Genomic DNA, 26,529 nt, shown 5'->3' on the forward strand with positions numbered 1-26,529 from the left:
ATCACAACAAAAAATAAATAAACAGTGCAGAGAGAGTGCGAAATAGTAAGGTAGTGTTCATGGGTTCATGAACTGTTTATCTATTCTTCAAACATTGCATTCTCAACCAGCATCCACTCCCCCGTCCCAAAAGTCTCTAGCACTGTTAGAACTCGATAAATTTACCAGGCTTTGGGGATCTATTTCGGGCAGAATTCCTGGCACAGGTCTGCACAGCCTCATCGTGACATCTGGGGGAGCTCCTCGCAGAAGATGAAGCACTTCCTGTTGAAAATGAGATAACAGTTGAACAGAAATCTTGATCAGATAACATCTCTTTACAAATGGCTCTAAGCTATTGCTGTAAACACCATGCTAAAAGTGGACAATCATTCAAAGGAATGAACTGCCTTTCCTTGGATTAATCACATTAGTTCTTTCTCTGGCACACTGAAGAATTGTAAGCAACAGAGCGGAGCAGGGTGGGGCAACATTAAAATGTTGACAAAGATTTAACACTTGAGTCCAATAAGGACAGCTAGGTTAAAAGTGGAGCTAGGTATAATTAATCTCAGCATAGCTAGTCAGTGACCTTAGCTATAAGGTCAGGCTCTTTCACTAAAACAAGGCACAGAGCAGTTTACATTCTCCTGTGCAGAAAATTAATGGCTGATAGGAACAGATAGTCCAACACCAATACTTAGCAACTAATCAGTTCAAAAATCTCAACTCACAGCATATTTGAAAAAAAAATGCTTTTATCCTCTTTCGGTCAAAGGTCAGCATGAATTAGCCACATGCATCAAAAACAAAACTAAAGAGAAATGCTAGGTCAAATGAAAATTTTTAAAAAACACAATACAAGAGACTGCAGATGCCGGAATCTGGAGCATCACATGAAATACTGCAGGAACTCAACGGGTCAGTCAGGCAACATCTATGGAAGGACAACATTTTGGATCAAGATCCTTCCTTTGAACTGCTGGTCATGTGAAATAATCTAATGGCTGAGCCAGTCCTTGTGAAACTAAATCACTTTGCACAATGGTAGAATCAGCCTGCACTCTGATCTGCTAAAACAGCATGCCGGGCAAGCTTTCCACTGTACCTCAGTACATGTGACAATAACAAACCATTTCAATTCAAGATATTAAGGAATTGCTATCAATGACCTAATCTCAGAAGGGAAAATCAGTCTTTCAATCACAGTTGGTTGACTATCCCTCCAGTGCCCCGTTTGCCCAAAATCCTCACGCGTGGGTCAGGTCATCCAAAGCTTGGACTGGGGCAAATGATCTGAGTCCAAACACTGACTTGGCTCATAAGGAAAGTAGATGGCTTGTGCAAGACTCCAGGAACCACAGTACCTGTGGAATATCACCCCAAAGTGGCTGCCCACTTTAAGGAGGAAAATCGTTTACTAGGAAAAAGAAGTGAACAGTTAATATTAATGGGGTTAATAGAGAAGGGGATTTGCACACCTTGGGTGTGAGAGAAAACTGATACTCCTTCATCTCATCTGTATAAGAACTAAAATATAGCCTAAAATACCTTAATTAATAACTGTTGTTTATTGCCTTTAAAATAATCAGGATAATAATTTTGAAAGATGAAAATTCAATGCCAGATTATAAGGTCACACCAAGAAGCTTGATTGAAGAGAAACATTTAGCCAGTTCGACTTTATTTGTTCACAACACCAGTTCCACTGTACTCGTTAAATGACCTCTTATTTCTTAGCTACTATTTCTGAACATTTTATCCAACGCTATATCCCAGTCATATTAAGAAATAATGCTTGCCTTAAATCTGCCCCTCATGCCTTCAGGTAAGATTAGTTTTGTCACTCTGAATACACTGGTCTTGGTTTTGTTCTTTTATCCATTAAAAAATAATTTAAAAAGTAATTGCCTAGAAATTAATCAGCAGCACTCAATGCATTATATAGCCAGGACAATGCATTGTACTCTGCCTCACTGAAGTCAATGGAGCTTTGGAGTGAGTCCAATATGCAGGTGCTGTATACTAACTGTGATGATCCTGGGATGGATCACTAATCAGGTATACTGTGGATACTGAAATCTTGATACTAAACATTGCTGGAAAGACTCATGCCAAGTAGGTCACAAAGGAAGAAGCCCTGAGAATGAGCGTGTTGGTGATGGTTGAGTTGGTGAAGAATGAAGAATGGGCATGATCCTGTTGAGTCAATGGCCCTTTTGGAAATCTGGGAGACAAGCCAAGTGGAGAATAAAGATCAAGGCATCAGGTTGGAGATGGTGGAAGATCAACTATGGAAGAGAATGCTAGTGGAGTCTTGCTTCACCACATGGACAGGAATGCCACAAGGCAAAAGTAATGCTGCCACTACTCAGAGCTTTGGTTAGACATCCTTTAGAACAACACACCACTAACTCTCGCTCCCAGATGACAACAGAGACCTTTATGTCCATCCTACCACAGTCCACATTTAACAGCTCATCTCCCAGCATCTTCACCCCATTCTTCAATACCTTCTATTCTGAATATTTTCCAGCTTAATAATTACGCTGCATGCATCCTTCAGAAACGTAAATGTACTAAAATATCGCCAGATCTTCCCTTCTCCCATGTAAACACTTGAGGCTCTTCCTGTAGCTCAGGTGCCTTCACCATACCCTCTATCCAGGATTTATTTATCACACCCTCTCACCAAAACATGGATGTTTAAAATGGTAACTAGAGAACAACAGGTTCTCCCCAGGTTACAAATGCCCAACTTATTTACAGCCTGTACATATAAATAAGCATTTGGGAGGATGACACAATGGATTTGTGGTTGCTGTGGGACTGCAGCTGCTGGAACTCTACTAACATCGAGCCCAAGATTACGTTCTAGTTAACTCAATAATGTCCACTTTGTGGATCTAATCTAGAGACATGGTCAGTATTGTCAGAATCAGCTTTATTATGACAGAAACACACCAAATGAGGAACTCGGCATTTTATGTGTGTTACGCGGATTTCCAGCAGCTGCAGAATAGGTGCAGAAGTAGACCATTCGGCCCCTCGAGTCTGCACCGCCATTCTGAGATCATGGCTGATCATTCACTATCAATACCCAGTCCCTGCCTTGTCCCCATATTCCTTGATTCCCCTATCCATCAGATATCTATCCAGCTCCTTCTTGAAAGCATCCAGAGAATTGGCCTCCACCGTCTTCCGAGGCAGTGCATTCCACAGCTCCACAACTCTCTGGGAGAAGAAGCTCTTCCTCAACTCTGTTTTAAATAACTGACCTCTTATTCTCAATCCATGCCCTCTGGTACTGGTCTCTCCCAACATCTGGAACATATTTCCTGCCTCAATCCTATCAAATCCTTTAATTATCTTAAACGTTTCAATCAGATCCCCTCTCAATCTCCTCAACTCCAGCGTGTACAAGCCCAATCTCTCCAATCTCTCTGTGTAAGACAGCCCTGCCATCCCAGGAATCAACCTAGTGAATCTACGCTGCACTTCCTCAATTGCTAGAATGTCCTTCCTTAAACCTGGAGACCAAAACTGTACACAATATTCCAGATGTGGTCTCACCAGGGCCCTGTACAAATGCAAAAGAACATCCTTGCTCTTGTATTCAATTCCCCTTGTAACAAAGGCCAACATTCCATTTGCCCTCTTCACTGCCTGTTGCACTTGCTCATTCACCTTCATTGACTGGTGAACTAGGACTCCTAGGTCTCTTTGCATTTCTCCCTTACCTAACTCGACACCGTTCAGACAATACTCTGCCCTCTTGTTCCTGCTTCCAAAGTGGATAACTTCACATTTATTCACATTGAATGACATCTGCCAAGTATCTGCCCACTCACTCAGCCTATCCAAGTCTCACTGTATTCTCCTAACGTCCTCTTCGCATGTCACACTGCCACCCAGTTTAGTATCGTCAGCAAACTTGCTGATATAGTTTTCAATGCCCTCATCTAAATCATTGACATAAATCGTAAAGAGCTGTGGTCCCAATACAGAGCCCTGTGGTACCCCACTAGTCACCTCCAGCCAGTCTGTGAAAAACCCATTCACTGCTACCCTTTGCTTTCTATCTGCCAACCAGTTTTCTATCCATGTTGAAACCCTGCCCCCAATGCCATGAGCTCTGATTTTACTCACCAATCTCCTATGTGGCACCTTATCGAATGCCTTCTGAAAATCTAGGTACACAACATCTACTGGCTTACCCTCGTCTAACATCCTTGTTACACCCTCAAAAAACTCCAACAGATTAGTCAAGCATGATTTGCCCTTGGTAAATTCATGCTGGCTCGGCCTAATCCTATTTCTGCCATCTAGATGTGCCACTATTTCGTCCTTAATAATGGACTCAAGCATCTTCCCCACGACTGACGTTAGGCTAACAGGGCGATAGTTCTCCGTTTTCTCCTTCCCTCCCTTCTTGAAAAGTGGGACAACATTAGCCACTCTCCAATCTTCAGGAACTGATCCTGAATCTAAGGAATATTGGAAAATGATTACCAATGCATCCGCAATTTCCTGAGCCACCTCTTTTAGAACCCTCGGATGTAGACCATCTGGACCCGGGGATTTATTAGCCTTCAGTCCTACCAGTCTACTCATCACAGTTTCTTTCCTAATGTCAATCTGTCTCAATTCCTCTGATATCTTATGACCCTGGCCCATCCATACATCTGGGAGATTGCTTGTGTCCTCCCTGGTGAAGACAGATCTAAAGTATGCATTAAATTCTGTTGCCATTTCCCTGTTTCCCATAACAATTTCTCCCAATTCATTCTTCAAGGGGCCAACATTGTTCTTAACTATCTTCTTTCTCTTCACATAGCTAAAAAAGCTTTTGCTATCCCCTTTTATATTCCTGGCTAGACTGAGCTCATACCTGATTTTTTCTCTCCGTATTGCTTTTTTAATTAAGATCTGCTGTTCCTTAAAACTTTCCCAATCATCTGTATTCCCACTCATCTTAGCCCTGTCATACTTCTTTTTCTTTAATGCTATACAATCTCTGACTTCCTTCGTCAACCACTGTGGCCCCTTCCCCCTCTTTGAATCCTTCCTTCTCATTGGAATGAACTGCATTTGGATCTTTTGTATTATGCCCAAGAGTATCTGCCACTGCTGATCCACTGTCTTTCCTGCCAGGGCATCCGCCCATTTAACTTTGGCCAGCTCTTCCCTCATGGCTCCGTAGTCTCCTTTATTTAATTGCAACACTGACACCTCTGATCTGCCCCTATCCCTCTCAAATTGTAGATGAAAACTTATCATGTTATGATCACTACTTCCTAATGGCTCCTTTACTTCAAGATCACTTATCAATTCCTGTTCATTACACATCACCAAGTCCAAAATAGCCTCGTTCCTGGTTGGCTCAAGCACAAGCTGTTCCAAAAATACATCCCTTAGACACTCCACAAACTCCCTATCCTAGTGTCCAGCACCTACCTGATTCTCCCAGTCCACCTGCATGTTGAAATCTCCCATAATGACTGCATTACCTTTAGCACATGCCAATGTTAACTCCCTAATCAACTTGTACCCAATATCCACGCTATTGTTTGGGGGCCTGTACACAACACCCATTAGGGTCTTTTTACCCTTACTGTTCCTCAGCTCAATCCACACAGACTCTACTTCCCCTGTTCCCAAGTCACCTCTTGCTAAGGACTGAATCTCATTCCTCACCAACAGGGCCACCCCACCCCCTCTTCCCATATTTCTGTCTCTACGATAGCACGTATACCCTGGTACACTCAATTCCCAGGCCTGATCCCCTTGCAGCCATGTCTCCGTTATCCCAACAATATCATAGTTCCCCATTTTCATCTGAGCTTCAAGCTCATCTGTCTTATTTCTGACACTACGCGCATTCAAGTATAGAATTCCTCCTCTCTTTGCTTAAAACACTGTCTACTGCACCTAACCCAGCTCCTTGAACTTCCATCGGGCAAATTGCACCCTGAATTTTGATGACCTTCTCAAGATCACCCAAACCTTGTACACATTTAACCCCATGCACCTTCTGACCAACCCTCTGGATCTGGATCCCTGCCCCCTGCACATCTAGTTTAAACCCCCCCGAGCAGCACTGGCAAATACTCCTGCAAGAATGTTAGTACCCCTCCGGTTCAGATGTAGACCATCCCTTCGAAACAGATCCCAATGTCCCTGGAACAAAGACCAATTATCCAAAAACCTGAACCCTTCCTTCCTGCACCATGCTCTCAGCCTCGTATTAATGTGCATAATCATTCTATTCTTCGCTTCACTCGCACGTGGCACAGGTAGCAATCCCGAGATTGTCACCCTGGAGGTCCTGCCTTTCAGCTTCACTCCTAACTCCCTGAACTCTCTAAGCAGGACCCCCTCACTCACCTTACCTACATCATTGGTCCCTACATGGACCACTACATCTGGGTTCATGCCCTCACTCTCAAGAATAGCCTGCACCCGATCTGAGATGTCCCGGACCCTGGCACCAGGGAGGCAACATACCATCCGAGACTCCCGATCTGCCCCACAAAATCTCCTATCTGCCCCCCTAACGATAGAGTCCCCTAAAACTATCGCTCTCTTCTCTTCCCTCCTCCCCTTTCTAGTTGAGGGTTCAACCTCTTGTGCCAGAGGCAGAATCTCTTGTGTTTATGATTTGTAGGAAGGAGTGTTCAAATTTTGCAATAATTTAGAATGTGCTAGAAGGTATAATTTAGAGAATAATTTTGCTGCACAGAGAGAGTGGAAATTTAAAAATGACAGGAAATGCTGCAGATGTCATAAAATTTCACCTCGTACGTCAGTGATAATAAATGTGTTTCTGATTAGCATGGAGGCATTTGACCAAAGGGTCTGCTTCTATGCTGTACAATTCTATGAACCTATTGAACATTGAAAGACCTTGATAGGGTGTATGTGGAGAGAATGTTTCCTCTCATGGGAGAGTCTTGGACCAGAGGGCACAGCCTCAGAACGGAAGGACATCCCTTTGAACAGAGGTGAGAAGGAACTCCTTTAGCAAGAGGGTGATGAATCTGTGGAATTCATTGCAACAGAAGACTGTTGAGTCCAAGCCATTAGGTATATTTATAGTGGCGGTTAATAGATTCTTGATTAGTAAGAATATCAAATGTTAAGGGAAGAAGGCAGGAGAATGAGGTTGAGAAAGAAAATAAATCTGCAATAATCAAATGGTGGAGAGGATCAATGGGCCAAATGGCTTCTTTCTGCTCTTATGTCTTATGGACTGCTGTTGGGGACATTTATGGAGTGTTGACAAATGCTTGGTAATCATTGTTGAAGAAGAGCAAATAATGGGCGATGATGAGGGAACAGAATTAAAACATACTGGGTACTGTGAGATGTAAAGTACACCAGCTGATGGATATCGGAAATAAAATTAATTGCTGGAAGTTCCCAGCAGACCAGTCAGCATCTATGGAGAGTGAAAACCCGAGTTGGTCATGGATGATGGCTTTATATTGGCACTGCTCACTTCTGGCATAAATAGAAAATGTTAAAAACTCAGCAGGCCAGAACTCATGTGTGGGTTGGAAAACCAAATAAACATTTTTGGTCAAAGATCCTTCATCATTATCCACTGCTGTCTCTAATCTGAACTGTAAGAATGGTGTTTTAACGAAGGGCCTTTGACACGCAACATTAACTCTGTTTCCCTTCTGATGGACCTGGCCTGACCTGCTGTGTATTTCCAGCATTTTCTGTTTCTATTTCATATTTCAAGCATCTGCAGTCTAGTTTAAATTTTCAGGAAAGGCTTATAATCTGAAACTGTTGAATTTAATACTGAGCCCCAGACTGCAACATGCCCTGACTGAAGATGAGGTGCTGCATCTTGAAATCAAATTGCGCTTTGTGGGAACAAAATAGAAAGACATACTGATTGGTCAGAGAGAATGCGAAGCATTGAATTTAAGGGACAGGTAACTAGAAGCTCAGGATCAAAGTTGTGGATTCTCCAAGGCAGTCACTCAATTTGTGATTAATTTTCTCATCAGAGGTGACCACATTGTGAGCACTAAATACCAAACTGGAATAAGTGAGAGTGAATTACTGCTTCATCTAAGGGTGTTTTGGGTCCCTGGATGGTGAGAGGTGAAGAAGTAAAAGGGCAAGCATTCCATGTCATGCAGATGTGTGGCGAAGTATTGTAAGGGAATTGGTTGCTGCTGTTAGAGTGGATTCAGGATTCACAGACGTAATGGTTCATTTATAAACACAAGAGGTTCTGCAGTTGCTGAAACTCTTGAGCAACACACACCAAGCGCTGAAAGAACTCAGCAAGTCAGGCAGCATCTATGGTAGGGGAATAAACAGTTAACATTTTGGGCCAAGACCCTTTAGCAGGACCTTTAAAATAGTGGAGGGGAAGGTGAGGGCAATGATGCACCTGGTTGGGGGACAATAGGTGAAAGTGGTGAAAGTTGCAACCAGCCTGTTGAAAGTGGAGGCTGGTGGGTGTACGATGAGAACAAGGAAGTTGAGAGTGTGAGCAGGAATTCAGGAAACAGAGAAGACAGGCTTGAGAGCCCTGCCACTGATGGAAGACGGAAAGCCACAGTTCAGGAAAGAGTGATGCAGTACTTTTCAGATGGACCAGCGTGGAAATCCTTGTCAATCAGTGTAGGTACAACTGAGCTAGAGAAATTGGAAGATTGGAACTCATTCCTAACAGGAAGCAAGTGAGAGGAAGTATAGACAGGATATCTTTGGGAGTCTGTTTTTCTCTCCGAACTCACTGCATTCCTTATTTTACGTTTCCAACAATTGCTGTGTTGTGTATCTCATAGTTCTAGCACCACTAGTCCTCTTTCTCTTGCCATTATTTATCTCCTTCCATTTACACTCCTGCAGAGACAGCAGCACCCTCAATCATCACACTCTCATCCACTGTGCTACAGCATTTGTGTCACTTGGAGAATCATGGACTCCAGCCGATTAACACATGCTCGCTTGGCTCTCTCCTCCCCTGACCAGCTGTGTAAGATCATCTCATGCAAAATGCAGAAGGAACTCAGCAGGTCCTACAGCATCGATGGAAAGGAATAAAGACAATGGAGAATTCCCCTCCACAGATGCTGTCTGGCGCACTGAGTTCCTCCAGCATTTCATGTGCGCTGATCTTGATTTCCAGCATCAGAATCAGCTTTATCACTGGTATATGTCATGAAATTAGTTGTTTTGTAGCAGCAGTACATTGAAATACATAATAATAAAAAACATTAAATTACAATAAGAAATATGTGTTAAAAAATCTAATGGTGGAGGGTAAGAACTGTTCCTATAATGATCAATGTGAGTCCTCAGGCCCCTGTACCTCCTCCTTGATAGTAACAATGAGAAGATAACATGTCCTGGGTGAGGGAGTCCTTCATGATGAATGCCACCTTTCTGAGGATTGCCTTTTGGTGATGTCCTTGATGCTGGGGAGGCTCATGCCCATGATGGAGCTGGCAGAGTTTGCAACTTTCTGCAGCTTTTTCTGATCACGTGCAGTGGACCCTCTATATCAGACTGTGATGTAACCAGCTAGAATACTCTCCATGGTACATCTGCTGAAATTTACAAGAATCTTTGGTGACGTATCAAGTCTCCTCAAACTCTCAATGAAATATAGCTTCTGTTATGCTTTCTTTGTAATTACATCAATATGGTTGTTGGGCCCTGCATAGATCTTCAGAGAGACTGACACACAGGAACTCAAAATTGCTCAACCTTTCCGTGTGTTTGTTCCCTCAACTTTCCCTTCCTGAAGTCCACAATCAATTCCTTGGTCTTACTGGCAATGAGTGCAAGGTTGTTGTTGCATCACCACTCAACAAGGTGATCTATCTCACTCCTGTACACTTCCTCATCACCATCTGAAATTCTGTCAACACTAGCAGTGTTGTCAGCAGATTTATAGATGGAGGGAGTTGTGACTGGCCACACAGTTATGAGTGTAGAGAGTAGAACAGTGGGTTAAGCGTGCATCCTTGAAGTGCAGCAGTGTTGACTGTCAGTGAAGAGGAGATGTTATTTCTATTATCTGCAGATTCTCTTGTGTTCTGTAAGAACATTTCCATTTTTGTTCACTCTGGAAATGTAACTGGACACTTCCCCTTGTGAAAATTGCTTTTAAATCTATGATTCCTGCATCAGAAACAGAACTGATGCTCTTGTTCCTGCAATACATCATTGAGGGCTGCTAAAGGTAGACCACGGAGACAGTTGGTTATTCTTGGTCTTATGGTACAGTATCAGAATGGAACATCTTGATGGTAACTCACAGAGCAACCTTCTATCTTTCAGACTGTCCCAAGATTTTCATTTGCCTCCAATGGTCACTATCTCACAATACTAGAGACTTATTCAATCCTGGTTGGAGTGGAGTTTATACATTCCCTTTGTGACCACATGGATTTCCCCAGGCCACTTCCTTCCATATCCCAAAGACGTGCAGATTGGTAGGCCAATTGGCCACTGTAAATCGACCCTAGTGTGTGGGTTATTGGAGACTTTGGGGGATGAAGCTGTTGAGAGTGTGAGAAAAATAAAATGTGATTGGTGTAAATGGGTGGTTGGTCATGGACTCAGTGGGCTGAAGGGCCTATTTCTACGCTGTATATATCTAAGTCTCTGACTGATCTCATCCTTACAACACCCTTCTGTCCTGATCCCATCACCATCTGCCCAACTACCCTGACCTCATTGGTCCTGATCACCAAAGCCACTGACTCTCAGATGTCATAAATCCCCCATAGCCCCAAACCCTCCAACACTCTGATCACTGGAGACACAAAAGACTGCAGCTACTGGAATCTAGAGCAATACACAAAATGTAAGAGCATCTTAGCAGGTTGGGCAATATCTACCAAGGGAGACTAACAGTTAAGGTTTAGTTCACAAAAAATCAGAGAAGTGATTCTGCCCCACCTTTGGTCACTGGTGTAAAGTGTGACACTCCCTATAGTCACCATCACAGGTTTGGCTTCACTAACTTCAATGGGTTAAATCATGTAGGGTTTAATTTCACCTTGAAACCAAAACACATTTCACCTTGGTCATAGGTAACCTAACACTAGAAATTTCTAGAACTTGAATCTTCACATACAATTACTACTGAATAGGAGGAGGTCATGTGTTTCAGATGAGAGCTCATCAGCTTTAAATGTACCTCTGCTTCTAACCTGCTGTACATTTTGAGCATTCTCTGTCGTATTTTAACAAAGATCATGAATTGGTTTCACTTCCCCAGTGTAGACAGTTCATTAGTTTCAGTCACTGTTTTAGACACTCACCTGATATGACAGCCCCTTGACTGCAGCTCCATTGACGGCCAGGATGACATCTCCAACTTCAATCTGACCTGTCTCTCCAGCTGGTTGCCCTGGAAACAACCTCTTAATTCTCACCAAGCTCTCTCTGGGGTCGTCTGCTTCTGTGCACATCTGCAGGAAACTGAATCCTAAACCCCCAGAATTTTTCTTCATCTTCACCTCAAACGTATTATCTGTTAAAAATATTGTGGGACATCAATAGGAATTCAATATTTTCTATCAACCAGAAGACATCTTACCATTGAACACTTCAAAATCTTCCCATAACTGTCTTTCCTATAAAGACATATGTCTTTATGCATGAAAGGATGATGTTTAGTCATCAGTAATTCAAAAAATATCTGTAACATTGAGATGACCATGAAGTTATAACCAGTTTTTATTTTCTTCAAAGTTCAAAGTACATTTATTATCAAAGTATGTTTATCATATGCAACCTTGAGTTTCATATCCCAACTCTTAAGGTTTTGATCAAGATTTAAATTTATTTGTCACACCTCCATCAAAACATGCACTGAAATGCATCATTTGCATTAAAAACTAACATACCAGAGGGTGTGCTGGGATGGGGAGGGGGGAGCAGCCTGCAGATATTACCACACATTCCGGCGCCAACACAACACACCCATGATGCTCAACAGAACAGCATGCTCAACAACAACACAGCAAGCAACAAACAACAACAGCAAAAACAAAGCCCATTTCCCACTCCCACCCATGCACATGCAGAGCCCTTTAACCCCCGACAAGCCTCCAGCAGATAAGGACTCCTTGGAGTGAATTTTTGCTCTTATCTTGATTAACTGTGCCAATGGTGCACCCAAAGAATATTCAGGTGCAAACTAATTTAACTAACTCTTTCAAATTAGTTCTCTGTTTCTCTGATTGCTGGGCCTGATATAAATTGACAGTAGCCTCAAACGCCTGCACAAGTGGGTGCTATGGTAGTGCAGCAGTTAGTGTGATGTTATTAAAACTTGGGCATTGGAGTTTGAAGATCAATTCTGGCATGGTCTGTAAAGAGTTTGTACCTCTTCCTGTCAAAGTGTTGGTTTTCTCGAGGTATCCTCCCACTGACTGAAAATGTACCTATTCCATAGGTAAACTGGTCATTTTAAATCGTTCTGTGATTAGGCTAGGGTTAAATAGGTTGGGTGCAGCTCACAGGGCTGATTCAATGCTGTATCACTAAATACACAAAATAAAAGGAAAGTGAATGAAGAGCAGAACAAAGAATTTATTCCCTTCAGGACCTTTTCTTGGCAGCAGAAACATGCAGCTCTTCCTGTGACTAATTTTACAACATGACATTTAATGCTGCAGCAACCCTGTAGCTCACAGCTCAGAGCTGGGAGGAGAGAGCCAGTCCAAATATCTGCCCCAAGTCCCACTCAGAGCTGGTTGTTGTGTATTCTTCCTATCTGTTAATTTCATCATTCACCCAATTTGTTAGTATCACTTAGTTGTTCAAAGGGACAGTTGAATCATGCCGAACGTCACAAAACAATTGACCAAACTTCACATGAATCATCTAACCTTTACTATTCCATCTTCATGCTCTTATACCAGTTGTTCTGGTCCTGATATTCAACCTCAGTATCTTCCACGTGACCTATACGTTCATTGTGCTCACTGTGTTTTTGGTGCTTCATCCTCCCCCCTTTCTGTGAATGATCCTTGGGTCGGATTATTTCAGTTACAAAGGGAGTCGGGAGAGAAGGGCTTCTTTCCCTGGAGCAATTTATGTGGGGAATAGAGTACAAATATTTTTTCCCACAATGGGTGTGTTTGAAATGAAAGAGCATCAGTTCAAGGTGAGAGGGACAGGGTTTAGAGGGGATTTGAGAAAGACTTTTATTCACAGAAGGCAGTTGGAGTGTGGAATATGCTGACTGAAGAGGTGGGGTAGGTGGACATTCTCACAACATTTAAGAGGCAAGTAGTTGAATAGTCAGGGCACAGAAGTCCATGGACACAGTGGGCTGAAGGTCCTGTTTCTGTGCTTAATGGCTCTATGGCATCTGAGTTATATCAATAAGATTGAAAGAGTGCAGAGGAAGTTGTTGCGATTTGAGGACCGAAGTTACAGGGAAAGACTGAAGAGGTTAAGACCTCATTCCCTAGAGAATTGGAGAATGAGGGGAGATTTGATAGAGGTATACAAAATTATGAAGGGTATTGATAGGGGAAATGCAAGCAGGCTTTCTCCACTGAGGTTGGTTGAGACTAGAATGAGAGGTCATGAGTTTAGGGCGAAAGGTGAAGTGCTTAAGCGGAACATCAGGTAGAACCTCTTCACCCAAGAGGGTGGAACATGCAGTGGATGTGTTAGATGAGGGTTGGATTTCAACACTTAAGAGAAATTTGGATAGGTACATTGATGGAGGAGGTATGGGGGACTACAGTTTGTGCGCAGGTCAATGCAGGCAGAACAATAGTTCAGCACAGGCTAAATGGGCCAAAGGGCCTATTTTTGTGTTGTTCTGCTCTATAAACATTCGATCACTTCTTTATTACCCATTAGACTCTAACTTGCTTTCATCTTGAGAGACCTATCTGCTTCTTACACATTAATAGCAGTTTTCACTGCTCACTTTGAAATCCCTTTATCAGCTTTTATTACTTTTGCTGTTTGGTGCTGTTGATTTTACATTTTATTAAATTTCAGCTTCTGCAGTTCCAACAAAAAGAATAAGCATTTTTAGTTTAAAATGTTTCTCGTGTACTAAAATAAAACAACTGCAAATGCTGGGTACAATACTTAAATGTTTTCAGTTGATGATAAATTCTCTGACCTCTTGAAGCATAGCTTTCTAAGGCCATCAGCTTAAAAGGAGACACAGGCTGTCTACAAAAATGCAAGACAAGTTCTTTGATGTAATAAAAGAAACAGCTGGTTCTGGGAACACAGCGCACACCAGGTAGAGTTGTTGCCTCCCAGATTCAGTCTTGATCTCATGTTGCTGTCTGTGTGGAGTTTGCACACTCTCTCTGTGAACACATTTGCCCCAGTTGCTCCGCTTTCGTGCCGCATCCTAAAGCCTTCTAGTTGATGGGTTAATCAGCTGCTTGTAAACAGCTTTGAGTGGTGAGAGTATCAGGAAGAATTGAGTTTGTGAGGGAGAATGGGTTATAGAGAAAAGTACAAGAAGACATGCTCTGAGAGTCAGCTTAGACTCATTCCATTAACTGAATGATCTCCTTCTACATCATTTGAAAGAATAAGAAATTCCCACTTTCAGTGATACCACCAATTGCTCTGGGATAGCTCAGGATCCAATGGATATGTGCACTTGCTGTAATATTTTGCATTTTGATATTGCTGCCAATTTTAAAATGGTCACTGTTAACCTGAAGGAGAGTGTATTTGAAATAGCCTGGCATAATCTTCACTACAGTGGCTTCAAGTAGAGTGATTTAACAGAGTGATACTGTTGTTAACAATCAGGATTCATGAAATGTTCCTGTGATTACTCATGAGTAAGAAACAGAAAAATTGTCGATGTATCTGGTATAGCTGACTGACAATTTTCATTCACCGCATAAATAAGTCTGTACTCGAGAATCAAACTGCATTGCAAATTATCTCTGTGCCTCTGTTGCAATCCCCAGGTTATGAATGATTTTCAATTTTACTTATGTTCCTAAATCTATTTTGTCCATAGTAAATATATAAAATAACTCAAAAACTATGCACAGATCCACTGTATTGCAATGAATAGTATAGAGGAGAGTCAATTAACATAAAGATTTTTACTCCTCATGTATGTGAAGGATGTAAATAATAAAGTCAATTCAATTCATTTATTGTTGTTCCCTGCCTGCTTACAACAAGCAGAATCAGAATGTCCCACACTCTATGGCTGGTTTAAATGGGCTGGAAGTATCAGTGGATGCTGCATTGTTTAACAGAGTATAGTTTAGTTACACACATATCGATAGAACTTATTGCTTAGTCAGTTTCCAAAGCAACACTCTTAAGTGAACTCCCACAGTGAAGCTTGTGCTTGTGGCCATAAGAGACACTGGTGTCATAATATTGTGGGGAGGTTACATGTAAATAAATTCTTCCCCCCCCCCCACCCCGCCCCGAGGACTGATTCTCTTTTGAATTTAAATTTGTAATTTGGTTTATTATTGTCACATAGACCGAGCTAAAGTGAAAATATTTGTTATTTAACCATATAACAATCACAGCACGGAAACAGGCCATCTCGGCCCTCCTAGTCCGTGCCGAAATTTATGCCATCTATATTTATGCCATCTATAAAGACCATTTTATTACTGCAGTGCATTATGGTAAAACTGGGAAAATAATAATGCAGAATAAGTATCAAGCAGTAGTAAATCAAGGCAACTGGACTTGCTGTGTTGTCGAGAAGATGCTTTGCCACTCATCCAAAGGGCTTCTTCAGTTCTGATCCATGCTGGGTAGTTTTCCAGCTTATAAACAGAGTTGTTTCTAGGTAAAGCAATCACATGAAGGTTGTTAAGATTCATAGAGTTAATGAGAGGGTTATTAGTCTTATCTTTGCATGAATGGAGGAGTGAACTGTTGTGCAGATGCCGGGGTAGAGATGTTAGGACTACAATATAAGGCGACATCCACACTACACTAGATAAATCCATCACCGAAGCTTTTTCTCTTTGTTTTTACCCTCCGTCCACACGAGAACAGCAATTTTGTCCCCTGAAACCGGAGATTTTCAGAAACGCTGTCCAGGGTATGTAATTTTGAAAATGCCGCTTGGGCAGATTAGTGTGGATGGGGTAACCGGAGAAATCTGAAAACGCTGTCAGACGGCAGCACGCCATTTCATTGTTTTCCTGAAACCAACCCCCCACACAATCTAAAAATTTCAGGACAGACGGCAATGAGACTGAAGCCAGAAGAGTTAGAAATGTACTCACCAAATACTTTGACACATAATTTACTGAATAAATACACAGACTCACTTTGCCCTGTTTTCTGTCCTTGCTTGTATGAAGGTGGTTTACCTATTTATGGAAGTACTTCTCTGACAATAGATGTGTAACAGCCTACTGTAACATTGTATGGAAATACAAGATAATACTGATGCAGTGTAGCAGTGTCCTACACACAGTGCTGAAATAATGACACGCAGTCGATAAGTCATTTCAAGACTAGTTTATTTAAACTTCGCGGCGCTGGAATTTAATCCCTAGCGCCCGCCCTCTCCGGGCAGAAATGACGTCAGAGGTGCATTACCAAAGTCTCCCCCCGCACGCTGGCTATTTGTGAGCCAGTTCGCCTGTGCAGAAAGTGGGTCACCACATAACCCCCCCCCCCCAGAACCAGTGATACACCCCCAAATGCCCACAGTCTGGATCAGTCTCTGTTTGGGAGGTCTGCCTCTGCGCCATGGTGCCTGAACCTCGACCGGCTGCACCAAGTTCACATGGGCTGTTTTGAATTGGTCCACCGTGAAAACCTCCTCTTTCCCCCAATGTCTAGAACGTACATGGACCCGTTGTTGTTGATCACCTTGAACAGCCCCTTGTATGGCTGCTGTAGTGGAGCCTGGTGTCTGTCCCTTCGTACAAACACAAACTTACAGTTCTGCAGGTCTTTGGGTACATGGGTCGGGGTCCGTCTGTGCTGTGAGTTTGGTACAGGGGCCAGGTTGCCAAGCCTCTCACGTAGTCTGTCCAGGACTGCTGCAGGCTCTTCCCCTTGCCGCTGGTATGAACTCTCCTGGGACGGCCATGGGTGCGCCGTACACCAACTTGGTCGACGAGGCGTGCAGATCCTCTTTGGGCGCTGTGCGAATTCCAAGCAGGACCCAGGGAAGCTCGTCCACCCAATTAGGTCCTCTCAGGCGGGCCATGAGAGCCGACTTCAAGTGACGGTGGAAGCGTTCCACTAGTCCGTTCGACTGTGGGTGGTAGGCAGTTGTGTGGTGTAGCTGTGTTCCCAACAGGCTGGCGACAGCTGACCACAGGCTGGAGGTGAACTGGGCGCCTCTGTCGGAGGTAATGTGGGCCGGTACCCAGAAGCGTGCTACCCAGGTTGCAGTCAGTGCTCGGGCGCAGGAATTGGCAGATGTGTCAGTGAATGGGACCGCCTCTGGCCACCTCGTGAACTGGTCTACCATAGTTAGGAGGTACTGCACTCCTTGGGACACTGGTAGGGGGCCCACGATATCCACATGAACCTCCAGTGGGTGGGTTCGAACTGCTGCGGCAGGGCTTTAGTGTGCTGCTGCACCTTGGCTGTTTGGCACTGCGCGCATGTTCTGGCCCATTCACTGACCTGCTTGCGAAGTCTGTGCCACGCGAACTTGCTGGAGACCAGCCGGATGATTGTCCTGATAGATGGGTGCGCCAAACCGTGTATGGAGTCGAAAACTCGCCGCCTCCAGGCTGCCAGGATGAAGGGGCGAGGTTGGCCGGTAGCCACGTCGCACAGGAGAGTCCTCTCACCTGGGCCTACGAGAAAGTCCTGCAGCTGCAAACCTGAGACTGCGGTCCTATAGCTGGGCATCTCATTGTCTGCCTGCTATGCCTCCGCCAATGCTGCATAGTCCACCCCCAGGGACAGGGCCTGGACAGCTGGTCTGGAGAGTGCGTCTGCCACAACGTTATCCTTTCCCAAGACATGCTGGATGTCCGTCATGTACTCGGAGATATAGGACAGATGTCACTGCTGGCGAGCCGACCAGGGATCGGACATCTTCGTGAACGCGAAGGTCAACGGTTTGTGATCCATGAACGCGGTGAACAGCCTGCCTTCTAAGAAGTACCTGAAATGCCTGATTGCCAGATACAGTGCCAACAGGTCCCGGTTGAAAGCACTGTACTTGCGTTCGGGTGGTCGTAGGTGTTTGCTGAAGAATGCCAGGGGTTGCCAGTGCCCCTCAATGAGTTGCTCAGCACCCCACCGACTGCTGTGTTGGATGCATCCACTGTGAGGGCAGTCGGTACGTCCGTTCTGGGGTGCACCAGCATTGCGGCATCTGCCAAGGCTTCCTTGGCTTTAACAACAGCGGCTGCAGCCTCTTCATCCCAAGTAATGTCCTTGCCTTTACCCGACATCAGGGTGTATAAAGGGCGCATGATATGGGCTGCTGAGGGGAGGAAACGGAGGTAGAAGTTCACCATACCAACGAACTCCTGCAGGCCTTTGACCGTGTTGGGCCGGGCAAAGTGGTGGATTGTGCCTACCTTGACGGGGAGAGGTGTTGCCCCGTCTTTGGTAATCCTGTGGCCCAGGAAGTCGATGGTATCGAGACCGAACTGGCATTTAGCCGGGTTGATCGTGAGGCCGAAATCACGCAGGCGGGAGTAGAGCTGGCGGAGGTGGGACAAATGCTCCTGACGATTACTGCTGGTTGTAAGGATGTCGTCCAAATAGATGAACGCAAAGTCCAGGTTGCATCCCACCGCATCCATTAGCCGCTGGAACGTCTGTTTGGCATTCTTCAGGCAGTATGGCATTTGGAGTAACTCAAACAGACCGAATGGGGTGATGAGTGCTGTTCTGGGGATATCTTCAGGTTGCACCGGGATTTGATGGTACCCCCGGACGATGTCTACTTCGGAAAAGATTCTTGCCCCGTGCAGGTTTGCTGCAAAGTCCTGTATGTGTGGCACGGGGTAGCGGTCTGGAGTTGAGGCCTTGTTCAGTCTGCAGTCAGTTTCCAACCCCCGGCTGCTTTGGGCACCATGTGCAGGGGGGAGGCCCATGGGCTGTCGGACCTCTGTACGATCCCCAATTCCTCCATCCTCTTGAACTCCTCCTTCGCCAAGCAGAACTTTTCCGGGGGGAGCCTTCGTGCGCGGGCGTGGAGGGGTGGTCCCTGGGTCAGGATGTGGTGCTGATCCCTGTGTCTGGGCATGGCTGCCGTGAACTGCGGTGCCAAAATCGATGGAAAGTCCGCCAGGATTCTGGTGAATCTGTTGTCCGACAGCGTGATGGAGTCCTAGTGTGGGGCCGACAACTTGGCTTCACCCAGGGAGAACGTCTGGAAAGTCTCGGCATGTACCAGTCTTTTCCCTTGCAAGTCGACCAGCAGGTTGTTAGAAGTCCGCCCTCAGGAGTTGTTGGGCCACCACGGCCAGTGTGAAGTCCCACGTGAACCGGCTGGCGCCGAGCTGCAGCTGCACTGTGCGGGTGCCATGGGTCCGTATTGTGCTGCCATTTGTGGCCCTCAGGGTGGGTCCTGGCTTCCTGTTGCGGGTGTTGTACCCCGTCGGGGGCAAGACGCTGATTTCCGCTCTGGTGTCGACCAAAAAGCGGCGTCCCGACTGTTTGTCCCAGACGTAGAAGAGGATGTCCTGGTCGCCAGCCGCCATAGTCATTAGTGGCAGCTGGCCCATGCAGGGCGGGCAACAACGGCGGGCTTCTGTGCCCCACTGCTGGTGGTAGAAACACCACTGTTCACTGTCCTCCTCACTCCTGCCTCTTTGTTGTGTGCGCCCCCCTGCCGGGCCTGGTCTGGTCTGCTGTTGGTCATGTGGCCTGGTAATCTGACTGACGGAAGCCATGCTCTCCCTCTTGGCTTTCCACAGCACATCTGCCCGGGCTGCCACCTTTCGGGGGTCGCTGAAATCTGCATCAGCCAGCAGCAGATTTACGTCCTCGGGCAGTTGCTCTCGGAATGCTTGCTCAAACATGAGGCAGGGCTTGTGTCCGTCAGCCAGGGCCAGCATCTCGTTCATCAATGCTGACGGCAGCCTGTCTCCCAAACCGTCCAGGTGAAGCAGGTGGGTACCCCACTCATGTCGTGAGAGGCCAAAGGTCCCAATGAACAGCACTTTGAATGCTTCATATTTGCCTTCTTCTGGGGGAGACTGTATGAAATCCGCAACCTGGGCGGCTGTCTCCTGGTCAAGGACACTCACCACGTGATAGTAACGCATGGAATCAGAAGGTATCTGCCGAATCTGGAACTGGGCTTCTGCTTGGCTAAACCACACGCGTGGTCGTAGCGTCCAGAAAGTCAGCATTTTTAGCGAAACTGCGTAATCAGATGAAGAGTCGGTCATCTTTGGTCCAAATCCCATTTGGAGTGTCGGGGTCACCAATGTAGTGATGTGCTACGCACGGCACTGAAATAACGACACGCAGACGGTAAGTTGTTTCGAGACTAGTTTATTCAAACTTTGCGGCGCTGGTATTTAATCCCTAGCGCTTGTCCTCTCCGGGCAGAAATGACGTCAGAGGTGCATTACCAAAGTCTCCACCCGCGCGCTGGCTATTTGTGAGCCGGTTCACCTGTGCAGAAAGTGGGTCGCCACAGCAGATATGTTTTAAACATTTAACAAGGTGCTTTATTAATGCAACAGAGTTAGTCAGTTTTTCAATGTTCGTCGTCAGCTGGGTCATACTGTTGGTTGCCTCCATACGTGCCAGTATTTGTTTTTTTTACTTTTAAGTCCTCCTGCGTGTGGGCCAACAGTTGCCTGTTGTTCAAGTTTTTCTAGTCTGTAACTGCACAAACGCGCTCTTTCACAGCAAGATTCTACACCAAACACGTTGCTTGTTTTTGGTAGATGTGTCCTGCTCATGCGCAGTAGGAGGAGATTCGCCGAAATATCCGTTTCAATGTGGACAGAGATATTTTTTAAAAAGCCTAGTGTGGACACCTATCGTTTTTACGCAAAACCGGCATTTTCAAAATTATCTGGTCTAGTGTGGATGTAGCCTAAATAGTTGATAGGTGGTGTCGCACCCCACCCCCTCTGTTCAGGGATGGGTTTTCCACTCTGACAAAGATGGCTTCTTTAACCCCTCTTTCAGACCACCTGTCTGTCCTAACATCTCTACCCCGGAGTCTCCACGTAGTTCACACCTTCATATAGGCAAAGATAAGACTAATGACACTCTCATTATCTCTGTGACTCTTAATGACTCTCATGTGATTGCTACACCTTTAAACAACTCACAGAGTTTATAAACTGGAAAACCAGCCACCATGGATCAGCACTGAAGAAGCCCCTTGGATGAGTGGTGAAACATCTTCCAGGTGACACAGCAAGTCCAGTTGTCTTCATTTACTACTGCTTAATATATAATGACCTGAATGATTGAGAACTTCCATAGACATAATGAAGAATAAATTTAAAGATAAGGCAAAGTGCAGTACAGACAGACAATAAAGTGCAATGCCATAATGAGGTAGATTATAAGCTCAAGAGTCTATCTTATTGTACTCCTGGACCACCCAATAGTTTTATAACAGCATGATAGAAGCTGTCCTGGAGCCTGGTGGTACATGCTTTCTCGATTTTGTATCCTTTGCTTGATGGCAGGGGGAGAAGGGAGAATAACTTGTCGAGGGAGGGTATATAATTACGTTGACTGCTTTGTCAAGGCACCAAGAAGAGTAGATCGAGCCCAGAGAGGGAGACTGGTGATGTTCTGTGCTGTGTCCGCATCTTTCTGCAGTTTCTTGTGGTCACATACCAAGCAGTTTCAATACCAACCTGTGATACGTAATAATACTGATGGGAACTTATTTCTCTGAACTCCTCCCACTAAGTGTCATTCCCCACTGTTCCCACCTGCTCACCTCACTTCCCTAATTTGGTTTCATGTTTAAACTTCCTTTTCTATCAGAGCCCTTAATCTGCAGCCTTTTCTTGCCTCCAATGATCACCTCCAAGTCCCCATTGCTTGCCAGCTCTTGTGCCAACCCTCCAGGTCACCTGTTTTATCTCCCCTGTACGCTTTCAATTCAGATGAAGTTTTGCAATCTGAAATCTTTACTGTCCATTTCCCTACGCTGAAACTGAGTTCTCCAGCAGATCGCTTTATGTTCCAAAATCTAGGGTCTTGGCAGCTGAGGTTATAGCACACAGGTAGAGCGAAGAAGGAAGACTGCACAAGGCAACATAGTGGAATGAATGAAAGTTGCCCGATGGTTATAGGGCCAAAAAGGCAAAGGACATGAGAAAATGCGAGATACAGGCTGGAAGAAACAAACTGGTCTCAGTCAGTTTAGGCCCTTATGACTCCCAAGCACATCTATATATCACACTCTCGCACTCTCATACATGAGATTGATGGTTTATTGGTCCAGACTATGCTCAGAAATTCTAACCTTCTCCATGTTGGATTGTGTGTGGTCGTGGTAAAACCAGGAACATTACACAAGATCTGTACTCCAAATGCTTCATTAGATTATAATTATGTGAGGTTCAGTGAAGTTCAATGAAATGCTACACAGAGAGAAGGTGTCGATTGTATGTAACAGGCTTTAGTATAATTGAGAGTTATTTTTCCTCTTCTTCTATTTCCAATTCTAGTGGTTCTACAGACAATAATCAGGCTAAATACCAATCACTGCCATCAATTTCTACCTTTACCTGTTACATACTTTGCATGTAATAAGCAGTACAGAAATAGAATTATACACAGTGGCAATAAAATCAAATCAGATCACCACTAGTTCTTGGGTCCAGCTGTACAATACAAGCTGAAGTGTTGATTTCCCACAATGTGTCAACTTATTCAAGATTTCAGGATGTCATAAATTCATGCACGTGTTCACGGCAGGGCAGCCTATTCCCGAAAAATATCAATTATTCTGTTTGATTTTTTTTCTGTCTGCTGTTTATGAAGCATTGATGCCTGCAGAAACCTCACCACTGCAAATCTAATTCATTTACATTAGTGTTCAATTGTGTGGTGGTTATCAGCAGTTTGAAGGTTTAAATAGAAAACATTCCAGATGAATCAACTGTACATTCCTGAAACAGATTTCTTTTGCATGGTATTTGAGGTTTGCAGCCTTCTTAAAGGGGCCAGATTGGGAGCAATTCTCTTGCCTGATTGCTTGGTAGGATTCAGACCACTGAATTGTTGATGTAAAGCTGACCCGATGATGCTCATCATGATCATTCAGCCCTTTTATGTCGCTGTGAGGATGGGAGGTCAAAAACAAGGGCGGGCAAAGAGTGTCTTTCCTGCGCATGCTTGAAGTAGAAATACGTCCAAAGCAGTAAAGTTGCAGGGAAGGCCCTCACATGATCATCTTATTCTCATGAATCATGCTTGGGCCAAACCCCGGATAAATGACTTCACTTGCTGGTAAAGCCACCAGACCTAACTGGGAGTGAACTGGCTGTTGTGTCTAATCCCAACCATGGCAACGGAGGAAATCTTAACTAGTAAATCTGGTCAACTTGGGCTCGAGCCAGAAAGACTGAAAGATGCACTCAGTCATCCACAACTTTCAATGTTCCATAAAGTCCTACAGAGTGAAATCTGACATAGCTGACACTGAGCCACAGAACCATTTGTTTAACGACAAATGTAGAGTGTGTAAAGGGCAGCGTGAGAGATGCAAACAGAGGAGAAGAGGGACTGAACTCTGAGAGGGCTTTGATCGCTGAAGGGACAGATATTGTATGGGTTTCCCTCAAGTGCTTCATTGTACTCCCACAGACCAAAAGACACAGGAGCAGAATTAAGAAATTCGATCCACTGGTTACGGGTTGGCAGGTGAATCGGCCACCATAGTTCCCCCTAGTGTGGGTACGAGGCAGAATCTAGTGAGAAATGATGAGAAAGTAGGGAGAATGAAAATGTTTCTAGTGGAGGAGTAGTGTAAATGGGTGCTTGATGGTCAGTATGGACTCAGTAGGCCAAAAGTTCTGCTGCCCTGCTGTTTGACACAGGACCATAGAATGATTAAGATCGGGGTCTTATATCATTTAGTCAGTGTAAGAAACCCACCAAGACTACCTGAACTGCCCTAGAATTAACACCAATTCTGCTTTAAACATTTAAAGCATTTAAATCATTAAAAAGTTATTCTTGTGGCACAGTACTGGTTACTCAAATTACTGATAATCCATTTAAAGCAGAATGGGTTATCAGTAATTTGAGTAACCAGTACTGTGCCACAAGAATAACTTTTCAATGATTCCCACCTTCCCACAACAAATACAATAAAAATGTATTTAAGCATTTGAAGAGAAGCATTATTAAAGTACTGTTTGTCTTTGAACAACATAAGAGGAGAGCCATAAAGCCAAGGTTAATTTTATGAAGATTGGGTCTTGAAGGCTGAAGTCATATAAAGAAAAGGGACAGGCTGGGACTTCTCTCCCTGGAGTACAAGAGGCTGAGGGGTGACCTCAGAGGCTTATAAAGTCATGAGGGCAGTAGATAAGGAGAATGGTCACACTCCTTGGTTCAGAGTAGAGGAGTCTAAAACTAGAGGACCAAGTTTAAGGTGAGAGGGGAATGATTTAAAAGAGACCTGAGGAAAACTTTTTTTCAGAGGACCATGGCTATATGGTAATGAACTGCCAAGGAAGTGGTAGAGGTGGGTACAATTACAATGCTTCAAAGACAGATAGATGGCTGTATGGATAGAAAAGGTTTAGAGGGATATTCATCAAACACAAAGAAATGGGACTACTCAGATAGACACCATGGTGGCCACGGATGAATCTGGCCAGAAGGTCTGCTTCCATGCTACATAACTCCATGAACATTTTATGGGGGAGACTGAATTGTCAATAGTGTGACTTCCAGGGCTTTGGGAGTTCAGGACATTGTTGACAAAGTACAGTGATTAAATTTTGGAGAGCAGCAAAAGGCCAGGGAGAGAGAGAGAAAGAGAGATGGTTCTGTAGATAACAAAGGGTCTGAGGGTTGGTGGAGATGTCGAAGAATGCTAAGGCTGCATGATGGAGGACATGAAAACATGGAAGAATATTTCAAAATGGAGCTGTTAGTCCTCTCAGACCCAGTGAATAGAGTGGCACTGGTGAGCCATGTGACAGAGACAGACGCAGTAGTGAGGATGATCTGAAGTTTACAGAGGAAGCAAGCAGAAAGCTGACAGGAACTTGCAGGAATAGAGACACAAGAGACTGCAGATGAACAAACAACAAGCAGGAGGAACTCAGGGGCCAAGCAGCGTCTGTGGTAGAAACAAAATTGTCCACATTGTCCACAAGAATCAGTTAATGAGGCTTGTCAGGTATATCCATGGTTAGATTACTATGGTAATTAGCCGCTCTTCTTCCAGTGTCAATAGATTTTTTTAATCCATTTTAGAGAACAGGGCATTTGGTTCAAGTCTGATTACTGACAGTACAACCCTCCCTCAGCATCACACTGGAGCCTTGTCCAAGATTCTGGGCATCGGAGTGGGATTTTTACCCAGAATCTGGCTGAATTTGAAGATGATTGGATTACCAATTATGCCCAGGGTGATACATAACAAGAGTCAACTGAGATTCCAATTTGTTGAAGATTTCTTTTGAAGAATTCCAAATGCTTGAAATGATCACACTGACACTTAAAGAACAAAAAACTCAAAAAATAATGAGCAGGGAATTTGGAAGGATCCCAGGTCCCCCAGTGAATTGCACAATATCATCCTCACTCAGTATTAATATTTATATAGTGTAATTTCAGAGGTCTCCCACTTTAATGAGCATCTAATTATTTGTGTCCAGTGATTTGTTGCTTTGTCACAGAGAATCTCAGCATCAGCATTAGGTTTATTGATGCTGGTTGCAGATAAACATTGGAGGTCAGTCTTTCAGACACCTACGGAGATGAACTGAATCTTTAAAAAGGAAGGTAAAGAATTTTTGCAGTGCTCCTTCTGTAGGAGATATAGCACCTTGGAGCTTTCTATGATCGAGTCCTTTGAGTTACTCATTGTCAGTTAAAATCACTGTTAGAACATAGACAAGTTCAGCACAGTAATAGATCCTTCAGCCCACAATGTTGTGCCAAACAAATTAAGCTAATGATGCCCAATTAAACTAAACCCTTCTGCCTGCATGTGGTCCCTAGCCCCTCATTCTCTGCATATTTATGTGTCTTTCCAAGAACCTCTCAGGAATGTGCGCTTACACCACTGTACTACACCCATGACCGTGTGGCTAGGCATAGCTCAAACCCCATCTGCTGATGATGCAGCCATTGTTGGCAGAACCTCAGATGGAGTTGAGAAGGCGTACAGGAGCGAGATATACCAGCTAGTTGAGTGGTGTCGCAGCAACAACCTTGCACTTAACGTCAGTAAGATCAAAGGGCTGGTTGCGGACTTCAGTAAAGGTAAGACGAGGGAACACAAACCAATCCTCAGGGGGATCAGAAGTGGAGGGAGTGAGCGATTTCCAAGTTCCTGGATGTCAATATGTCTGAGGATTTAACCTAGTCCTAAAGGATGCAGCTATAAAGGTGGCAAAACAGCAGCTATATTTCATT

General features: G+C 44.4%; 1 protein-coding gene across 7 annotated transcripts in view; it reads right to left on the reverse strand.

Moving 5' to 3' along the window:
- The window catches only part of LOC132378980 (tyrosine-protein phosphatase non-receptor type 13-like), a 411,889-nt gene that overhangs the window by 128,477 nt on the left and 256,883 nt on the right, over positions 1–26,529 (reverse strand). For all 7 annotated transcript variants that reach the window (XR_009507250.1, XR_009507249.1, XR_009507251.1 and 4 more), the window contains exons 27-28: positions 11,286–11,497; positions 166–264 (exon numbers count right to left, since the gene is read on the reverse strand). Coding sequence is in view for 4 of the 7 variants with exons in the window: in XM_059946390.1 (XP_059802373.1) it covers positions 166–264; positions 11,286–11,497 (311 nt within the window). In the remaining 3 variants the exon portion in view is untranslated. The remainder of the gene's footprint in view (positions 1–165; positions 265–11,285; positions 11,498–26,529) is intronic.

This window comes from Hypanus sabinus, chromosome 21, assembly GCF_030144855.1.
Source record: "Hypanus sabinus isolate sHypSab1 chromosome 21, sHypSab1.hap1, whole genome shotgun sequence".
Lineage (NCBI taxonomy): Eukaryota > Metazoa > Chordata > Chondrichthyes > Myliobatiformes > Dasyatidae > Hypanus > Hypanus sabinus.